At 47.3% G+C, this 18,618-nt stretch overlaps 1 protein-coding gene across 1 annotated transcript in view; it reads left to right on the top strand.

Annotated features, from left to right (window-relative positions):
- SEPTIN7 (septin 7) overlaps window positions 1-5,299 on the top strand; it is a 34,911-nt gene extending 29,612 nt beyond the window's left edge. The window contains exons 10-12 of the mRNA XM_090287026.1: window positions 2,251-2,386; window positions 3,746-3,885; window positions 4,889-5,299. Coding sequence (XP_090143152.1) covers window positions 2,251-2,386; window positions 3,746-3,885; window positions 4,889-4,928 — 316 coding nt within the window. The 3' untranslated portion in view covers window positions 4,929-5,299. The remainder of the gene's footprint in view (window positions 1-2,250; window positions 2,387-3,745; window positions 3,886-4,888) is intronic.
- The last annotated feature ends 13,319 nt before the right edge of the window (window positions 5,300-18,618 follow it).

Raw genomic sequence — 18,618 nt, 5'->3', positions numbered from 1 at the left:
ATATAGTCATTTATCTGATTATTAACAGACCTATGTCTTTTCACTGCCCTTATGCAATATATATACATATACTTCTGACCCTTGAACAATGGGAGGGTTAGGAGTGCTGACCCCTATGTAATATACACATATGAATGTTGACTCCACAGAAACGTTGGTTCTCCCTCAGTGTCTTAAGGGGATGTTTCTAGCTCCCCTGCACCCCAACATCTAAATCTGTAGATGCTCATGTCTCATGTAAAATGGCGTAGGTGATGCATACAGACGGCCTGCTGCCTCTGTAGACTCCCAGCCGGTGATCGAAAACAATTTGGGTATTTATTGGGGAAAAATATTCATGCATAAATTCAAAACCGTGTTGTTCCATGTTGTTCAAGGGTCAACTACATGTACATACGAATCTACTCAAGATTTATAGTCATACTAACCTTTGTATGGCACTGTGAGCTCCTCTGAGGGCTAACCACATTTTGGTTTTAGAATATAAGCTAATTTTTTTAATATTATGTATTGAGGAGTAAAATAAATGGATTCATCTAATATTTAATTTTCTGAGGCAGTTTTGGATGGACTGTAGAGTGTACTGAACCATGGATTAAAGATAAAAATATTTGGTCTTTATGTTTGAAAATATATTTTTCTGTTACATGAATAGCCTGTCTAGAACAATGTTTTTTGGAAGGACTTACAACAAGATTTAGATAATCACACGTACACCTTAAACTTAAATAATATTTTATGTCAGTTGTATCTTAATAAAGCTGGGGGGAAAGCCAACATTTAGATTATGCAGTCAAAATCTGAAAAATTGCTGAGCTTGTCTCATCAAATACTAATTTATCTCAAGTTATGTTATAGCCTTTCTTTAAAATAAATAAATAAAACGTCACCATGCCCTTCATGTCTTTGAGTCGTTTTAACTTTCTCTGACAAGTTTAACAATCTGCTATAGTGGATCTGAATGTGAGGAAGAGAGTCCCATTGAAAAGCAGGCAGGTAACATAATTTAAATTTTTGTCCCAGCCATCTTATTAAAATTCACCGATTAGAATACAAAATTCAGTGGTCAAACCTGTTTTTGTGGAGGCCAAATGAGCATGTTTTATCAACAGAGCAGAGAAGAGCCTGCCTCTTCCGCTGTCACAGTGCTGAGACGGGTTCTCTGAGCCCTCAGAGCCACGAGCACGCTTTCCTCTGCTCGCCGGGGCTCTCTGGCATTCTCTCAGGTTTGTAGATACACTAGCTTTAACATAGAGCCCACGTGTATTCTTTTTCAACCTGAAATTTTAAACAAAATTGTGCAGAGATCTGAGCCTATGGACTTCAATGTCGGAATGCTGAACTACTTTAACTGTGCTTGTATCTATTTTCTGGCATATCAAAAATAATTACCCAGATACTTATTTGCTTCTGATCCTCTGTGTGTGTGTGTGTGTGTGTGTATGTTTTATCACTGGGAATATCTTTAAAAATTAAGAAATATTTGAGTTAGGTGGAATAAATTTTTAAGTGCATCAAAGTTACCAAAGTGGACTAGAAATATTCTGTATCTCTAAATGAAGAATGTTCTGGGTATTGACTGGCAGTCTTTTCTAGCATGTCCTTTCAGTTACCAAAATAAGTTTGAATTATTCTCAATTAACAGTATAATTGTAATGTCAGTAGTTGTTTTAGAAGAAGAGATTATAACACTTGGAGACTCAAGGAACTAAAAATATTCTGCATAAATATATTAACTTTATTAACTCAGTTCCTTTTTTCACATTAAAATTTTGTTTTAAAGAAAATACAAAATGAAATAATTTGTTTAGTTTTTCATTTTGTGAATGTATTTTAGAATGTTTCCATTTTCTTTCTACACTTTATTATTGGGTCATCTTTAGATTTGATAAGCACTAGGTTTAGAAAAATATCTCACTAATAGTTGCCTTTGTTATTTAGATCTACTTTCATAATAATTATTTACTAGAGATTCAAGGTTATATATGAAATTTTGTGGAAGTTCTAGATTTTAAGTATTTATGAATTTTAAAATTTCTGAAGAATTTTTAATGCATTTATATATTAAATCTCAAATTTTATTTATGATGGTGTCAGAATAATTGAAGAAAATTTTTGAAACTTATTTACACAAAACAGAAAGCAGAGATTTAGTAATGGCATATAGTAACCTCATTTTCACCTCTCAGAGTTTTGTGTCAAATTTTTATTTCTGGACGTGTGATGATGATTCTTCATGTTCATAAACAGGAGCCCCCTGGCACAAATGGAAGAAGAAAGAAGGGAGCATGTAGCGAAGATGAAGAAGATGGAGATGGAGATGGAGCAGGTGTTTGAGATGAAGGTCAAAGAAAAAGTTCAGAAACTGAAGGACTCTGAAGCTGAGGTGATCAGCCTAATATTTCCACTTCTTATGGACACAGTATTCCTTGTCAGAATAATATTGTTAATAAAATTCATAGCTAATATAACCTTTCTAGAAATATTTTTGCAAATTGAATGCCCTAATGTCATGAAATGGAGAAATGAAAGCAAGCAGTATCTTTATAATAAAATATATACTTCATTATGTAAGTGGGCACAAGTGTACCTGGTAGAAAGACATAATAGAATACTTACAACGAATTTTTAGTCATAATGAGCAGGCTGTGAAAAATGCAATTATAAGCCATTCCATATATTCAGAATAAGAAAAGATCAGAGTTTTGAGCGGATTTAGAATAAAAATTAGTGTTAGGATAATAATAGATCAGACTTATTTGCACATACATGAGAAAGAAAAAAACCTTTCTTAATTCAACATGCCAGGGTAAATTACAGGCAAAGGGGAGAAGATGAAGGAGTGTGATATTGTAAAGAAGCTGTGGGTAAGCACAAAATGATCAGTGACTTCAGCATAGGTGTGTTGTCATTGTGCTCAAAATTACTTTCAAATATATAACATTAATATGAAATGTTTAAGGAGATTCAGGTCTATTCTGTTACACCCTTACAGACTATCTTGTTGCTTCTGTAATCCCTGCATAAAAAATACGAAACCCTTCTTGATTTAACATATGACCAGAAGCACTCTAACCCAGCCCACTGAGTAGGCAGGATGCATGGTGTGAGTAAGGTGTGCAGGGATTTTAAGGAGAGGTTTTTATTTCACATTAGAATTTTCTTGTTACTGGGCTTTTCATGCACTCCAGGTGATTTCTGTGAAGACTGACATTTGAGAACCATGTTTCAGACCAATCGGAGGACCTTACCATGATCTTGGAACTCTTAGGTCCTTATCTCGCTGCTTTCTTTCCATTTGTCTCAGCTTTCTGAACTTGTAATTAGGGTCAGAATCAAATCCTGATTTCCTGCCACTTTCTAGCTCATGATCATGCCAAGTGGCTTAAACTCCAGACTGTGCTCATTTAGACTGTAGGAGGGAGTGGCTGTGTCTTCCCTGTGGGGCTTCCTGCATGTTTGTGAGCAGCGAGAACAGGTGGGGTAGGTCTGCGCAAAGGGCTGTGCACCTGTAGGCTTGTTGCTCTTTCCCCCGCTTCTCAAGGTTCCTCTCCTGGGTCGGTGACCTTCTTAGGGGGCGGCAAGTCCCACGGAAAGGGGAGTCTCGGGGCCCCCAGATGGCGCTCTGAGCGGACAGCACAAACACTCGGTGCTCGTGCTCCTGGCAGGAACTGGGGTGAATAAAGCGTGCGTCCGCTCCTGGGTTCTTAACCAGCTTTATCTCACACACCATGCTGTGGTTTAGCTCCAGCGGCGCCATGAGCAGATGAAGAAGAATCTGGAGGCACAGCACAAAGAATTGGAGGAAAAACGCCGTCAGTTTGAGGATGAGAAAGCAAACTGGGAAGCCCAGCAACGTATTTTAGAACAACAGAACTCTTCAAGGTAACTACTGTCAGATTCCCAAGAAGTGTGTGTATGAATGTTTTAAAGAATTATTTTCCTATTTATTTTAAAACATTAGAATTAACATTTTAGGAGACATAACCCACTGTCATGCATCCAATTATTTTATGGATGAGTATTTTTGTATAAATGAATGCAACCTGTCTAATCATTTTTTCCCTACATTTCCCATCACTTAAAAATCTTCATAACTAATTTAGTGGCTCCCTAACGTCCTCCCCGCTGACTCACCACAGTCAGTGCCCCCCCCCCCCCCCACTGTCAGCTGCAAAGGCTGTGTTCCGTGGTGGCTGAGCACGCAGACCGCCGCTAAAAAGGTCTTTCCTACATCAGAGCTGTGTTTTCATTGTGCTGAATTGTTTCTTTAGGATAAAATTCTTAACATAAAATTTTGTGTATCTAATTCCTAATACAGTTAATAAGTTGCTTACTTTTTATTTATTATAAACTCCAAAATATTTGTACCTTGGGTTTTTTTCCTCATTAGTCTCATTTAACACTGAGAAGTTGAATTGCTATAAGGATTCTTCCTTTGACTCTCACTGCTAGACATTTTCAGGATTAGGTATTTGTTCTATCAGCTTTTTCCCCAAGAAAGAGGAAAATATTGTAAAAGCAAACGAACTTCAGAATGCAAAGGGCAATAGGAGAAAAGGATAGATACCCTGTTAGATGTGAGTTGATTCTTTTTTAATTTGCAGTTTTATTTCAGAATTGTTCTCATATATTGAAAATGGTGTTTTCTCAGCTATTTACTATATTTATCCTGGAACTGTGTCAAATATCTGATTGTCTCAGGCAATACTGTTAGGGACCAGCACTGTCCTCACTCTTCACTTCTAAATCTTTTAAGTTTTTCCAGTGAGAAAAGTGGTGTTTCAAAACTTAACCCTGTTGTAGTTGGATTAGCTGTTCTACCATACGTTGTTTGTAATGTTCATAAGGAGTCAGTCATTCTGATTGTTTTCCTTTCATCATTCAGAACCTTGGAAAAGAACAAGAAGAAAGGGAAGATCTTTTAAACCCTCTGTTGACCACCAGTTACGTATTAGTTGCCAATATGCCAGCTTGGACATCAGTGTTTGTTGGATCCGTTTGACCAATTTGCACCAGTTTTATCCTTAATGATGGATTTAACAGCATGACAAAAATTATTATTATTTTTTTGTTCTTGATGGAGATTAAGATGCCTTGAATTATCTAGGGTGTTGTGTACTTAGAAACAAACACCTCTAAGTACTTTCCTACATTTTCTTTTCTTCCTTTTTTTTTTTTTTTTTATTGAACAGATGTCTTCAATTGAATGCAAGAAAACATTTTACTATTGTACAATCATGTTCTGGTGGTTTGACTGTTTACAGGATATTCCAAAATAAAAGGACTCTGAAAGGTTCTCGCTGAGGATAAATTGCCATAATATGATACAAACTATGCTTCTCTGTGACAGTTATAACACAAAGGCCCCATCCCGCGCAGCGTATACAATAATGTAATTTAGTCCGACACAGTTGACCCTATTTTTTGACACTTCCATTGTTTAAAAGTACACATGGAAAAAAAAAAAGTATATGCTTACAATGCACCTAGAGCTTTTTTATAACAGCCTTTTTTGTTTGTTTGTTGTTTTGGATTCTTTAAATATATATTATTCTCATTTAGTACCCTCTTTAGCCAGAATCTCATTACTGCTTCCTTTTTGTAATAACATTTAATTTAGGTATTTTCCATATATTGGCCCTGCTAAAATAGAATATAGCATCTAAAGGAAACTTTCCTTAATTCCCTTTTTACACTTTATGGTAAGTAGCAGGGGAAAATGCATTTATAGATCATTTCTAGGCAAAATTGTGGAGCTAACGACCAACGTATTTCTATCTATGTGCAGTCCCTTTCTTTTACTAGAAATGGGAATCATGGCCTCTTAAAAAGGAAAAAAAGTCACCATTCTGCTTTTAGCTGTATTCATATATTGCATCTCCGTATTTTTTTGTTTGTATTGTAAAAAATTCACATAATAAACAATGTTGTGATGTAATAAAGAGTGTGGGTCTTAAATACGCTACAGTTGATGTAGAGACTGTGTTTGGGAAGAGACTTTTCAGCCTAAATTTTGCTGCGTGGTTGCAGCTGTTTGTTTGGTTTTATTGTTGCTGTTTTTGTGTCTGTTTCCCTTAGAATGTGTATGCATTGATTTTTTTATGTGAGATTCAGTGTCTCTCTGCTCTCAGTACTCTTATTAATATGTTATTTCTCTGAGAACAGACTCATTCATTAGATAAAACTTCTTGTCTCTGGAAACTGAAATTTTTATCTGGAAAGAAGATGGTATCACTTCTTTTCACCAGCGTCAGATTATGTAGATTTGAACATAATGCTTAACGTAGTCCTATGTTAAGTATAATGAATGTATAGCAGCTATGTTTTAAAATTAAGAATCCTAGCAGCAGGAAGTAACTGATAATTCTGATTAGTAGTATTTTTGTTTTCAGAGGCTAAAGGATTTAAGGAAATTAGTATGCTTGAAAGATACTATTGCTTTTAAAAGAAAGGTAGATCTAAAGTGTAAAATGTATTTTAGGAAGACTGTTTACATTATAGAATCCTGACTGCACATGTAAATTCACCCCAGGGTACTATTTTTAAGGCATTTTTTATATGAGGCATTTGAAACATGGTTTAGGGCTACCACAGTGAACATTCACCCTTACTTGATGGTCGTCACTAGTTAAAAATAGTCTTGGAAAAGTGTTATTACCTAAAATGTCTTTTGCCAGGACAGTATAACATAGTGCACAAGTCTTTTAAAAAGTAAATTGGCTGTTATTCCAAGGCCAGAATCCGTCAAGAATAACACTAGTTAATATGCAGGGTTTTTTGTTTGTTCGTTTGTTTGTTTTTATTCTTGTGTTGAGAGATTGGGTCAATACCTCGAAGGAAAGGTTTGGTCTTAGGGAGTTGGGAACAGTGTGCTGCATTTGGAGAATGCAGGATGAAGACATTTATATAGACCAGCTGGCCAACCGCTGAAGTTCTCAATGTTACCGTTAAGCATTCGGTAGCTTGTGGTGAATCACCCTTATTCTCCCACCCCAGTGAGAAAGTGCACAAATCTCTCCACATCTCGCCTAAGGTTCTGCTTGAACCTGATACGGGAGCTGTGCAGCTTCACTGGGTCTTCTGATTGACGTTGGGGCTTTGCAGACATATTGAGGCTATTTTTGCCATAGGCCTGTGGATATCTGAGCACTGCCGATGACGGCTCACAACACTGATAACGCCCAGGGACGCATGGGAAAGGTCAGCCCATGGGGCAGGCCTGGTCCCCTTGGTCAGGGGCATCAGCTCAGTGAGGTAGCTCAATGACCGCTGTCTTCCTAATTTTCGGGAATCAGCACTAGTCCCAGTGCAGTTTGGGCACCGCGTGGTAGAGTTTTGCTGCCACCTAGTGGAATGAGCTCTCACGGTTTCATTGTCAGGTTCACAGGGGAGGGGCGCTGACCGTGAATCGGACAGATGCCTTATTGCTGTGTCGCTCAGTTTGTAAGCTCTGAAGCTGAAGAGAGACAGACTTCCTGCCCCTTGAAGCCATTAGCTTATCACATGTTCTAACTCCCCACACCTTTCATGCCTTTAAAACCCTCTTGGAGAAAGTGACCTGAGAGTGTGGAGGTGAGGGCACAGCAGGTGAGGAAGAGGAGGAAAGGGCGAGGTGGCCTGGCAGTGCAGCCGGAGCAGGAGGAGGGGAAGGTCAGCGCTCTCCCCAGGCCCCAGTGAGTCACCCAGCACAGCGCACCTGGAGGCCATTGATGTGAGTAGTATGGAGATTCGCTGGTGGTTGATTGTTAAACCTCCAAGGACGTCCCGGTGAAGACTGCTGGGTGTCCTCTCCGATGAAAGGGAGAATTATCGTCTGCCACGTAAGTACACTGAAATTCTTTCTAATAAAGAGCTTGCAAATCTAAGCAAAACTCAGTGCTAACAGTAACGACCCGTACACTGACCGCTTCCTCTGGGCCGCAGTAAGCCAGGTAGTGTGTGCGTCATCTTCCTGTCATCCTCACTGGGCCCCAGGTGCCGGAGTGGGGACAGGTTTGTGGGCGTTCCGCGACTTCTCCAACAGACGGGTCGGGGCTGGCGGGGCTGCCGTTTGAACCCGGCTTGGTGCCACCGGGGCCGGTGTCCCCCCGTCATGCCGTACGGCCACCTGTGTGCTCTGGAAAACACGCGTCCTCTAGATTCAGATCCCGGCTCTGTGCGAACTGGGCCTGTGACTTCTCCATTAGCTCTGAAATGGGGCCTTGCCTCCCTTGCTGGCTTGGCGTGAAGGTGACTTCTGACTGCCTGGGCGGGGGTGTCTGCACTCAGGAGATGACCTTTGAATGTTGTGTAAGTTCAGATCAGCAGTGGTTTTTCCCCACTTTTAGGGGAGGGCTCATTTTCAGTGAGTTTGCACGGTGCTGCAGTAGGTCTCTAGAGCCCATTGTAGTTACTAAGTAAAAAGTAGGTTTCAACAAAACGGCACGCCATGGAAATAAGGTAATTTGGGGGAAAGCAGGATTTAAGGGGCTAGTAATGGGAGTTTTAAAAAATGTCAATCTTTGTAAATAATGCTGAGATGGTTTATCAGGGTATCTCGGAGGGAAACATGGATGCTTTTCCAAGCAAATCTGGTTCCCATGATGTGGGATCAATCCACAGAATGTTCAAAGCTTAGTGTCAGCTGTTCTCAGCAGAAAACAGGGGCCGATAATTTCCTGTGTTCTTGAGAAGCCTTTCAAAGCTTCGTGGGAAGAATGAAGACCATTCTTGGCGCGAGCATGTGCCCCGCGGGGTGCTGGGCCCAGCCAGCCGGCCTTGTATTAGCAAAGGAGGGGCGAGTGAAAGGAGACCGTGCTGTGTGCCAGGCTCTCCGAGGGGAGCCCGGAGCCCCGCTGGCCACGCACAGCCGCTGTTGGAGACGCAGCGTTGGCCGGCCGGCCTGCCGAAACCGCACGCCGCTAAGCTCTCGGAAACCCTCCCGGACCCTCGAGAACGGCCACCCGTGGCGTTGGGTGGGGCTGACAGAGGAGGGGGTGGTAAGGCCCTGCCAGCAGGTGTCAGTCTTTTCTCTCCCTCCTCACGGGGGCGAGGGGAGCGGCTTAGCTTCCTGGTGTCCCGGGTGCTGCGGAGTAGCTCGCCCTGGGCGCTGACAACCAGCAGCGAAGCCCAGGCTGCTGCACGGACCGGGGCGAGCAGGACTTCTTTCCTCACTTTATTCTGTTGTCTGTGCGTTTCGCGGGTCTCTTTCCGATTTAACTATATGCTCCCTTGACTGTGGGCACAGGAAAGTTTTTTGTGTCTTGGATAAGCCCCCCGCCCCTTACCTGTCACAAGCCAAGGGATATGTGTTTTGTCGGGTTGGAAGGCGGGGAGCCATCCGTGAGTTTCCTTGGGAAAATCTGTGGCTTAGTGTGGTTTGCTTTCAAAACAATAGAAAAACGTGTTGTAATGAACATTTCAGGAGCACAGTTCTTTCACTCAGACACCAAAATAAAATCCTCGGGCCGTCGGGTGGCTGGGTCTGGGCACTAGGAGCTGAGGTTGGCATTTTCTCCCTGGACCCCCCGCTTCCCTTGAGCCTCATTAGACCCCGTCTCTCCTAGGAGCTCGGAAGATGGAGCAGAGGCCAGCTCACCTTCTGTGATCGCTCTGTTCAGGCGGATATGGCCCGGTTACAGATGATGTCCTAGAGATGGGCTTTCTCTCCCCGCAACACCCCGCCCAACCCTCTTAGAAGAAGGTGAAGGAGGAAGGGGCAAGCAGGGGCAGGACACCCCTTGGGAGAGCCAGGGGCACAACTCCCAGTGGGCACCAGGGGGCAGCAGCGCCCAGGGCTCACGTTTCTTCCCTGGTCACGCTCCCTGGCCTGCTTGCCTCCGTGGCGGCCGCACCACAAAGTTCCCGGGGCTGCGTTACTCTGTTTGGATTTTGAGAAGTAAAAGGAATTTTGAGGGCCGTCAACTTGGTGCAGACCCTCACAGCAGCAAGTGGCAAACTTGGTCTGGGGTCAAAGCACGAGGCCAGGCCCTGCTCTCCAGCTCTCTGGTGAAGACTGACGTCCTTCAGCCTCTGCCTCAATGTCTCCGTTGGTCCGACTAGAACGACCTCTTCCCCAGCTCCGTGCAGTTTACGGGACTCGTGCTAAAAGGCAGGGTGGGTGTGAACCACTTGCCACTTGTTCAAGGCAGGTGGCCTGCAGCGACGGGCGTTCGTTCCCACGGTGAGGAAATGCCAGTGGCACACCTGTGGCAGGTGAGGGGTGCTTCCCTGCTTCTGCCGGTTAACGAGCCAGGGGCTGGGCTGGCAGAGCATCAGGCTGGTTTGGCCTCAGCAGAGGTGAGAACCTAGAGAGTCAAAGTCAAACCCGGCAGCATCTGGGAGCTTCTAGGGTGTCTGTGTGTGGCAGGGGGGCAGTCTGTGGCACCCACCGTTGGATGTCCAACTCCAGGGCCGTCCCTTAGCTGGCTGGTTTCATCACCAAAGAGAAAGCATCCCCTGGAAGTGAGAGGGGGGTGAAGGAGGCCGAAATTCTAGCCGACCTTTTCTGGAAGCGGTCCGTGCTCATTCCAGGAAGGCAGGGAGGCCAGACCAGCATAAGACCCCACAGGGTGAATCCAGGAGCTTTGGCCGAGCCAGGTTTCTCTCTGAGCCCTGGGCCCAAGCTTCCTTACCAACTTGGCAGAGTTTCCACCTCCCCCCTTTTCTCTGCCAGCTGGCAGGAGGGGGCCCAACATGTGATGTGCTTGTGAGAAACCAGACATCCCATGACACCTCACGAGAAGTAGAGCCAGGCAGCTCCTTGCTGGAAAGATGTGTCTTTCCTTTGCACGGGGTGACCCAGACAGTGACCGGAGTCTCAGGACCTGTGGACACAGAGAAGCTTGACTCAGACCTTCCCATCGCCGGTGGGAGTCCGAAGCCTGCGCAAGGCTCCTGTGAATGCCTGACTTTTCACAATCGACTTGCCCCTGGATTAGTTTCTTGGCTGCCAAGTGTCGTTTTCCTCTCTGCACCCTGCTCTTCATTTCTGCGGTGCCTTTGACCCAAACCACAGGCAAAGCTCTCTGCTGTTTTCTCAGCCCCTCTGATGCAACACGGAAAACAAATGGTTGTCTGTCAAGGAACTTGGCTGCAACCACATGACATCCGTGTTTGTCCCGAGGGATTCTCACTGACTGCCCCCCCACAGCCCCCCAGCTCCTTCTCTTCTGCTGAATCCTCAAGCTTCCCTTTCCCTGCCTTCTCCCTTATTTATTTATTTGCCTTTCTCCTCCTTCTTGGGAACAAATTACCAACATTTATAACAGCTTCACCCACTTTTTAAAAAAGCTTTCTACATGTGCCTTTTGAGCCTCGCATTCTGGGCCAAAGAGAGACAGCTTTTCTGTGGAGAAGCACAGCACTGAAGAGAACCAAACTGCTTGGGTTCCAGGTCCTATGCTATCTCATCCTACATGTAGGACTCTGGGAAAGTCACTTCACTTCTCTGTGCTTTGGTTTCCTATTCCATAAAAAGAGTCCTCACGGGGTTGTAGAGAGGACTAAATGAGTTAATATATGTGCCATCAATGGATAAGTGGATAAACACATTGTGGTATATCCCTACAATGGAATATTATTCAGCCCTGAAAAGGGAACGCAGTACTGATATCGGCTATAACTTGAATGACCCTCACAAACATACTAAGTGAAGGAAGCCAGACTAAAAGGTCACACATCATTAAGATATATCCAGAACAGGGAAGTCCACAGAGACAGAAGAGACTCATGGTTATCAGGGGGCAGAGGAACAAGCAATGGGGAGTGACTACTTAGTGGAATGGGGATTCATCTGCGGTGATGAAAAAGATTTGAAACTAGAGAGAGGTGATGGTTGAACGTTTGTGAATGCACTGAATCCACTGAATTATGCGTTTTTAAATGGTTAATGGTATGCTAAGTGAGTTTTACCTGTAAAAATAAGTGGAAAGCAATTTTTGTGGTTCCTGGCATACAGTCATCAATCAAAACATTATTAGTATCCATCCCCCATGCCAATCAGCATAGAAGACTTAATCTCAGCTGTTTCAAAATAAGGGAAAATCCTTAAATAGCAGGCAGTATAAGGGAGCCTCAGGCCCAGGGCAAGAATTTTCCTGAGGCCTGCCCATAGCACATGTGTAAGGTAATAACGTTTTCATCTTGTTGCAAGGAGAGCAAATTGGAACCGGGACAGGGAGTAACACCGATCCTTCTTGGAGTATCTCTGGGCTCAGGAATGTGGTTCTGGGAGTGGAGGCTGGGAGAGCCTCGCAGTGACTGAATGGCTCTGACCCACACGCCCCTTTCCATCCCCAGCTGTCCTTCATCGAGACAGAGTTCACCCGCGGTTCAGGGACGTTCAGTACATCCACAGAGGTGTTGCCTTTGCTTGGACGGTTCCAACAGCCTCCTCGGTGGCCTTCCTCGTATACTGGTTGGGGCTCCAGCCTCAGCTGCTCTGACCTAGAAAACGGGCAATCCTTCCTCCTTTATCTACCCTATTTAAAATACCCCCCCGACCCCCGACATAGTGTCTGGGTGACTAGCATGCCCTCTCCCACTGCCCCCCAGTGCCCTGGGCTCCGGCTATCATGTGCCCCTTGCAGTTGCGCTCGTGCAGGGGGCCAACCACGAGCTGTGGGACGGCCCCGCAGTGCCCAGGGCTGGTCCGCCTCTCCTGGCCCTTCCCTCCTCCAGGCTTCCCCGGGACGGGCCCTGACGGCACCTCCAGCAGCCTCCTGCACCCACACTGGGTGTCCTCCATTGCCCAGGAGAACTCTGGAAGTGCTGGCCCACCCTCACGCGGCCACCTTGGCCTTGGCTCCTGCCGAGAGCAGCGGGCACCAGTCCCCCCGAGTGCTGTTTACGGCAGGGGACGCACGCAAGGATCAGGCGGCCAGGCCCCCGGGAGGAGAGGTGGGACTCGGCACCGGGAGCTGCGCTGGCAGCCGTCTTTGAGAACCCTTCCCTCCACCTGGCCCTTTGTGCGGGAGCGGGTGAGGGGTTTTGGGGTCCCGGAACCAGGGTTTGGGTGTTTCCTTGGCACATCTGGTTCCTGAACTGGCACCCCTCTTTGGAATATCATGGCCCAAGTGCCTTGTTCAGGTGTAGGGCACTTAGGAGCCCCAGTGGACAGTGACTGTGTCCCAAGTCCTGGCTTAACCCTCAGGTTGATCATCTCTGTTTCAAAGCGGGCGGACGACCGCAGCGCAGGCGACAGGATGCGCCCGCGGGAACGAAAAGCCCATTGGTGAGGAGCTGAAAACCAAGCTGGCGAGCCGACCTTAGTTTGCTGAATTCCAAACCGTTCAGCAAAGGAAACTCACTGTTTCAAACATTTCGTTTCATGGTTTTATAATGAAGTCCTTCACTGACTGCAGTTTTGCATTTTTTTAATATCGTCGTTGGTGATGATTTATTATTTTGACCCGAGAGGTAGAGAAAGAGCACCCAGCCTCCCACACACGGCCCGGAGATGCCAACGGGACGTTAGCGGGGTGTTCAGAACCATGGTTACTCGTTCACCTCTTATTATTTATAGTCGCAGCTGCACCAGGATGCTCCTCCCAGCCGGCGAGGTGCCCCAGCTGGGGGCCCCCGCAGCCTTTCTCATCACTGTCTAACTACACAGGACGTCCGCGCTATGCAAACGGCACGTCTTCATCACCATGGTGACCAGGCAACGTCAGTTTCCAGCGCATCGCCTGCGGCATACATGGGCCAGGGACAGAGGAAGCCAGGGAAGCTGTGAGTCTGGCAAAGGTGGCATGGAGTCCTCAGGGCTGAGGGGGCCACCCGCCCGGAGCCTGTGGGCTCTTGCCCACCACGCGCTGGGTACCTGGGGTTCTGAAAAACCTGCTCAGACGCCCAGGCCTGCTTCTAGGTCTGTGACGCCTCCTCCCTGGGTCCATCTTCTCCCGGGAAGACGGTGTGGCAGTCGTGCAGCCTGGACCTTCGTCGTGCGTGTGCCCAAGGGGTGGCCCAGGCCTGCAGGCTGTTGTGGGGAGACCGGGCCATGTGTTCACACACACATGCACACCCACGAGGCCGTTTTTGGTAAGAGACGGAGGCAGAGGGCTGGGGTGGGCCATGGCCAGGGTTCTTCATTTGTCTACCTGCTCCAATTCCCACAGTTCTGGGCGGGCCTGGCCTGCACCTCAATCTTGGTTCTCTGCTCCTCTCCTCCCTTGGATGCACTAAGTGTGTTCTCCACGTCAGCTTCCTGTAGGCCGCTGAGCCCTACACCTCATTCCCTCTGCCAGCCGAGCCCCCTCCTCATCTGCCTCCTGGCTTCCTGCCAGGCCATGTAGGCAGTGTCTCTGGCCTCCCAGCTAGAGTCCTCCCCTTGCTCCTCGGCCCCCACGCCCCGCCCGCCCTGGTGCCTGCCTGCCTCCTGGCCTGGCGTCAGTCACTCTAAATGGCACGCATGGGCTGAGGGCTTTCTCTCTCCCATACACAGCACCCCATTCTCCTCAGGGTCCCTAGCCCCCCGCCACTGCACGGGGCACAGGAACCCCATGTGAGGACTGGGTCATGCACTAGATTGAACTGTTTTGGTAATTTGGGAAGGGTTGGAGACCTCCCTTAATACTTACCCCAAACTCTGGTTTCTTCTGGAAAACAGAGTCCCTGTTTGGGAGGGTCAGTGTCTGCAGTGGAAGTGACAGCTGGGGGAAGTGTTGACCTGCTCCAGCACGACCACCCTCTGAGTTGTCCCCATGGGGGGGCACCCCTCACCCTACCCCTCACTGACAACGTGGAGAAGGTCCAGGTAGGCCAGCCTGTGCTTATACCTACACTTGAGGGTGTGCTAGTCAGCGACCGGGGTGCAGGGAGCTCGGCTGCCTGTGGAGGAGGGGACCCCATATCCCCGTTTGCCCAGACACACTGTACATTTCTGCTGTCCTGGAATGATGATTAGCAGGGCCCCTTTCTCCAAAGCATGGCATCACTGACCCAGTGTACGGTCCCCTACAGGGTGGGAACTTGTGTCCCGCTGCCGGCTCATCAGCCTGGACATTTGCTCTGGTTGTTTTGTTTTGTTTTGTTTTGTTTTGTAGTTCTGGGAATTCTCAGGTCTGCTGTGTTCTTAGAAAGGTTGGCAGAAAGCTTGGGGACTTCTTGACTCCTTATGAATCCTAATTGTTTTTCTTTAAAGCCCAGGAAGTGGTTATAAGTATTCGGTCCCATCCAGCAGCTCTCAGACTCTGCTTCTAAAGGGCGCTCATCCCTCTGCGATGGGGCAGAGATGGCTGTGCTCCAGGCAACAGGGACCCGATGAGTCAGGGGATAGAATGGACTCAAGTTCAGCTTGTTTAGTTCAGCTTATTTTCCAACAGCTTTTTTAAAATCCTCACCCAGGAATATGTTGTTTATTGATTTTTAAAGAAAGGGGAAGGGGGAAAGAGAGAGAGAAACATGATCAGTTGCCTCCTGTATGCGCCGGGACCGGGAATCGAACCCAAAACCTTTGGGTGTAAGGTACGACACTCCAGCCAGCTGAGGCCCCCGGCCGAGGCCCACAGGCCTCTCCATTTCCCCATTCTTTCCTCTTCTCTCTGCAGACGGGTTTCACTGCTGGGTCTGAGCGAAGGAACAGGCCCAGGGTGTGACCAAGGCCTTTGTCCCAATTCTAAGCTCTGAGGAGAGAGAACCTGATTATTTCTGTTTAGGTGGCTGGTGGCTGGGGAGGTCTTTGTCATGTAATGAAAGATGGCTTCTGGGGATCACTGAAGGCAGAAAACATACCCCTAAATCATCTGCTATCAGGGTGAGCAAGTCTCCTCAGGTTTCTGCTACGAAAGCTCCCTTTACTGTGGCGTTGGTGTGGCTGTGACCCTGGGAATGGCTCAGAATGGCTCAGACAGCGGCTGCTCAGGTTCTTGCCCCCCCCTGCCCCGCTCACCTTCCCCCTCCCCCGACCCCAGGGCTCAGGCAGTCCTTCTGGTCCACAGCTGGAAGCCCTGGTGTGCGTCAGATCCCAGCCTGGGCTCTGAAGATGCATGGAGCCCAGGTCCATCCTGAGGATCAGCACGGCTCCGTTTATACACTGAGCCGCACTTAAAAACACACAGTCCAAAATTAATTAAACTTAATTAAAACCAATTTATTTTTTTTATCCTCGCCACGAAGAATGAAGGAATAGTAATGGGGACCGAATCCCTAACTCCTCCAACTCTTCCGGATTCTCTCTGTCTCCTCCCCAGCAGCCCACAGATGCCCCAGAACAGCTCACTTGCCAGGCTCCCCCAAACTCTGCCTGCTGCCCTGTGCCTTCCGGCTGCCCCCATTTCCGGCGTTGGCCAAACAATTTATAGCTTGGCCAGTGGAGACGGAACTCTTTTTTTAGGGAGTAGGGAAGAGGGAAAATCTGAGTAGCTGAAGACAAAATTATCTTGAGCTGGTTCGGACTGGAAGGAGAGGAAGAACTTAACCTCTGTCATGCTGAGAGGGGCGGGAGAAGGCACCTGCGCTGCTTGGCCAGCTCAGCTCTTCCTGGGAGTGGGGGGTCCCTCAGGAAAGCCACACAGATGTCTGAGGGGGACCTCGAGCCGAGTAGGGGCTGCATGAGAGGTAGACTCCGCCATGTGGCCAGGCCATATTGACTCCAGACTCTGTCTCTGTTGGACTTAAAAAACCACATTTTTAACCACTAAACCACACCACTGCTCTTAACAGAAACTCCACTTTTTTCTCCCAGTTTTACCAGCTACGTCCAGCTCTTGGGTCTCAGACTGGTCCTCACAATGATTGTGGTGAAAAACGACGGGACTCTAAGCTCAGTATGCAGTCATCCCTCGCTATATCGTGGTTCACTTACCACAGCCTCACTGTATCGCGGGATTTTTAAAAATATATTTAATTATTTATCGTGGATTTTTTGCTCTATCATGGGATTTTGCGGTCCTGTATACGTATGTTGTTAAAGTGACGTAGGTTTAAGAGTGTAGCATAAATGTAAGGTTCCTACTTCACGGGGAGGGGGGGGGTCTGGAATGTAATACCCGCGGTAAGTGAGGGAATGCTGTATTATTTTCCATCTGAGACTTCTGGAAGCAACAAAAGAGACAAGATGTCTATCTTTCTCAAGGAACTAAACTAGAACTTGAAAGAGATGAAAGTGACTTGACAAGGAAGCCCACTCTCTGCCCCCAGAAGGTCGCCGGCCTCATGGCACGGAGCAGCTCTGCCCAGCGCCAGCTTGCGGAACTCCCGCCCTCATTAATGCCCGGAGATGGCCCATCTCTGAGAAGAGCCGCTGACCTTCCAGGCTGCCATGGGAGAAGTGTGTTCTGAGCGGAGAAAGAGCAGTGGACCTGTCAAAAGTCCATCCATCCATCCATCCTTCCATCCATGTGTGTATGCTCGAGCCTTTGGGATGCTCAGATTTTCCGATGAACCATTGGCAGCTGCCCCGTCCACGCTATACTTAGAGGCTCGGCTGGGTCTTCAACCTATAAATAAAAGCGGAGCTCTATCTCCTGCCTGTGAATTGCCTGGGAGCCTGGCCAGGTTCCCTGAGGTGGCAATGTTATTAAACGCTTGATAAATATTTGTTGACTCTTGGAGAACTTCACCTCCTGAAACTTTCTCAGTGGTGGCGAAGGGACAGAGGGAAGTGGGAGAAGGTGCCCTTCTCTTCTGGCTGATGGATTTGGTGATAATGTTAGAAAGAGGCATGAACATGTCTGTTAGACATGTGCTCAGAGCTGGACAGGAATCGTCCATGAGCCCAGATAAAATCGAACGTGTTCCCCAGCTCTTCTTGTTTCCCTCGGGCTGGGGTTTCAGGGTTTAAGAATAATGCATCTATAACACTGAAAGCTAGGAAAACTCCCAAGTATCCAAGATGCACCTGAGCCAGGAGGAGATGTGGTCTTGGCCCTTGAGGTGCGCGTGTGGGCGTTCAGAGGAGCACGACCCCTACTGATGCTGTTCTGTGTGACATCTGGGGGTTTTACTGGGGGGGGGGGGCATTCATCTAAGCTGGCCAGATCCCCCCTCTCCAGGGAGGCTTTCTGGAGGCAGTGTCTCTGGACCTGATCTTGAAGAATGAGTCAGACCAAGAGGGTGAAGGCTGTTTCCAGGCAGAAGGGACAGCGGGCCAGGCAGCCTCTGCAGGCGTGTGGATCTGAGTTCAACTCCCGACTCTGACCCGTACTTCCTGCAAGACCTTGGACAATGGCTTCATTTCTCTGAGCCTTGGTTTCCTCTTCTACAAAATAGATACTATAGTAGAGCCTTTTAGATGATTAAATGACATCAATTTATGAAAAGCTTGGCATAAGAGCTGGTATACAGTGAGCTCAGTAAACATTAGCTGCCTCAATTATCATACACACACACACACACACACACACTTCAGTATTTCAGAGCCTGTCTTCCTTTGTGATCTAAAACCTATATGTGGTTCCCAGGCGACTGCCCGCACCGGGTTCTGCCTCTGCCCAGCCTCCCTGGGCCGAACTCTCTGACTGGACAGCGTGGTAGGTCGGCGCAGCCAGGTACTGTGGGTGTGGGCTGCTGAGGGTTCAGCGCTGCCTCCTTCCTTCTAGAATTGTCCTTGTCATAGCGGGAACCCCTTCACCTAGGGGCAACCCCCTCCCTTACTGTAAAACCCAGACTACGAGCAACTGGCACTGGGTACAAAAG

Source organism: Furipterus horrens, unplaced genomic scaffold, assembly GCF_987537825.1.
Source record: "Furipterus horrens unplaced genomic scaffold, mFurHor1.1.pri manual_scaffold_9, whole genome shotgun sequence".
Taxonomy (NCBI): Eukaryota; Metazoa; Chordata; class Mammalia; order Chiroptera; family Furipteridae; genus Furipterus; species Furipterus horrens.
Note: the sequence above shows the minus strand (reverse complement) of the source record. Positions and strands in the feature narration are given on the sequence as shown.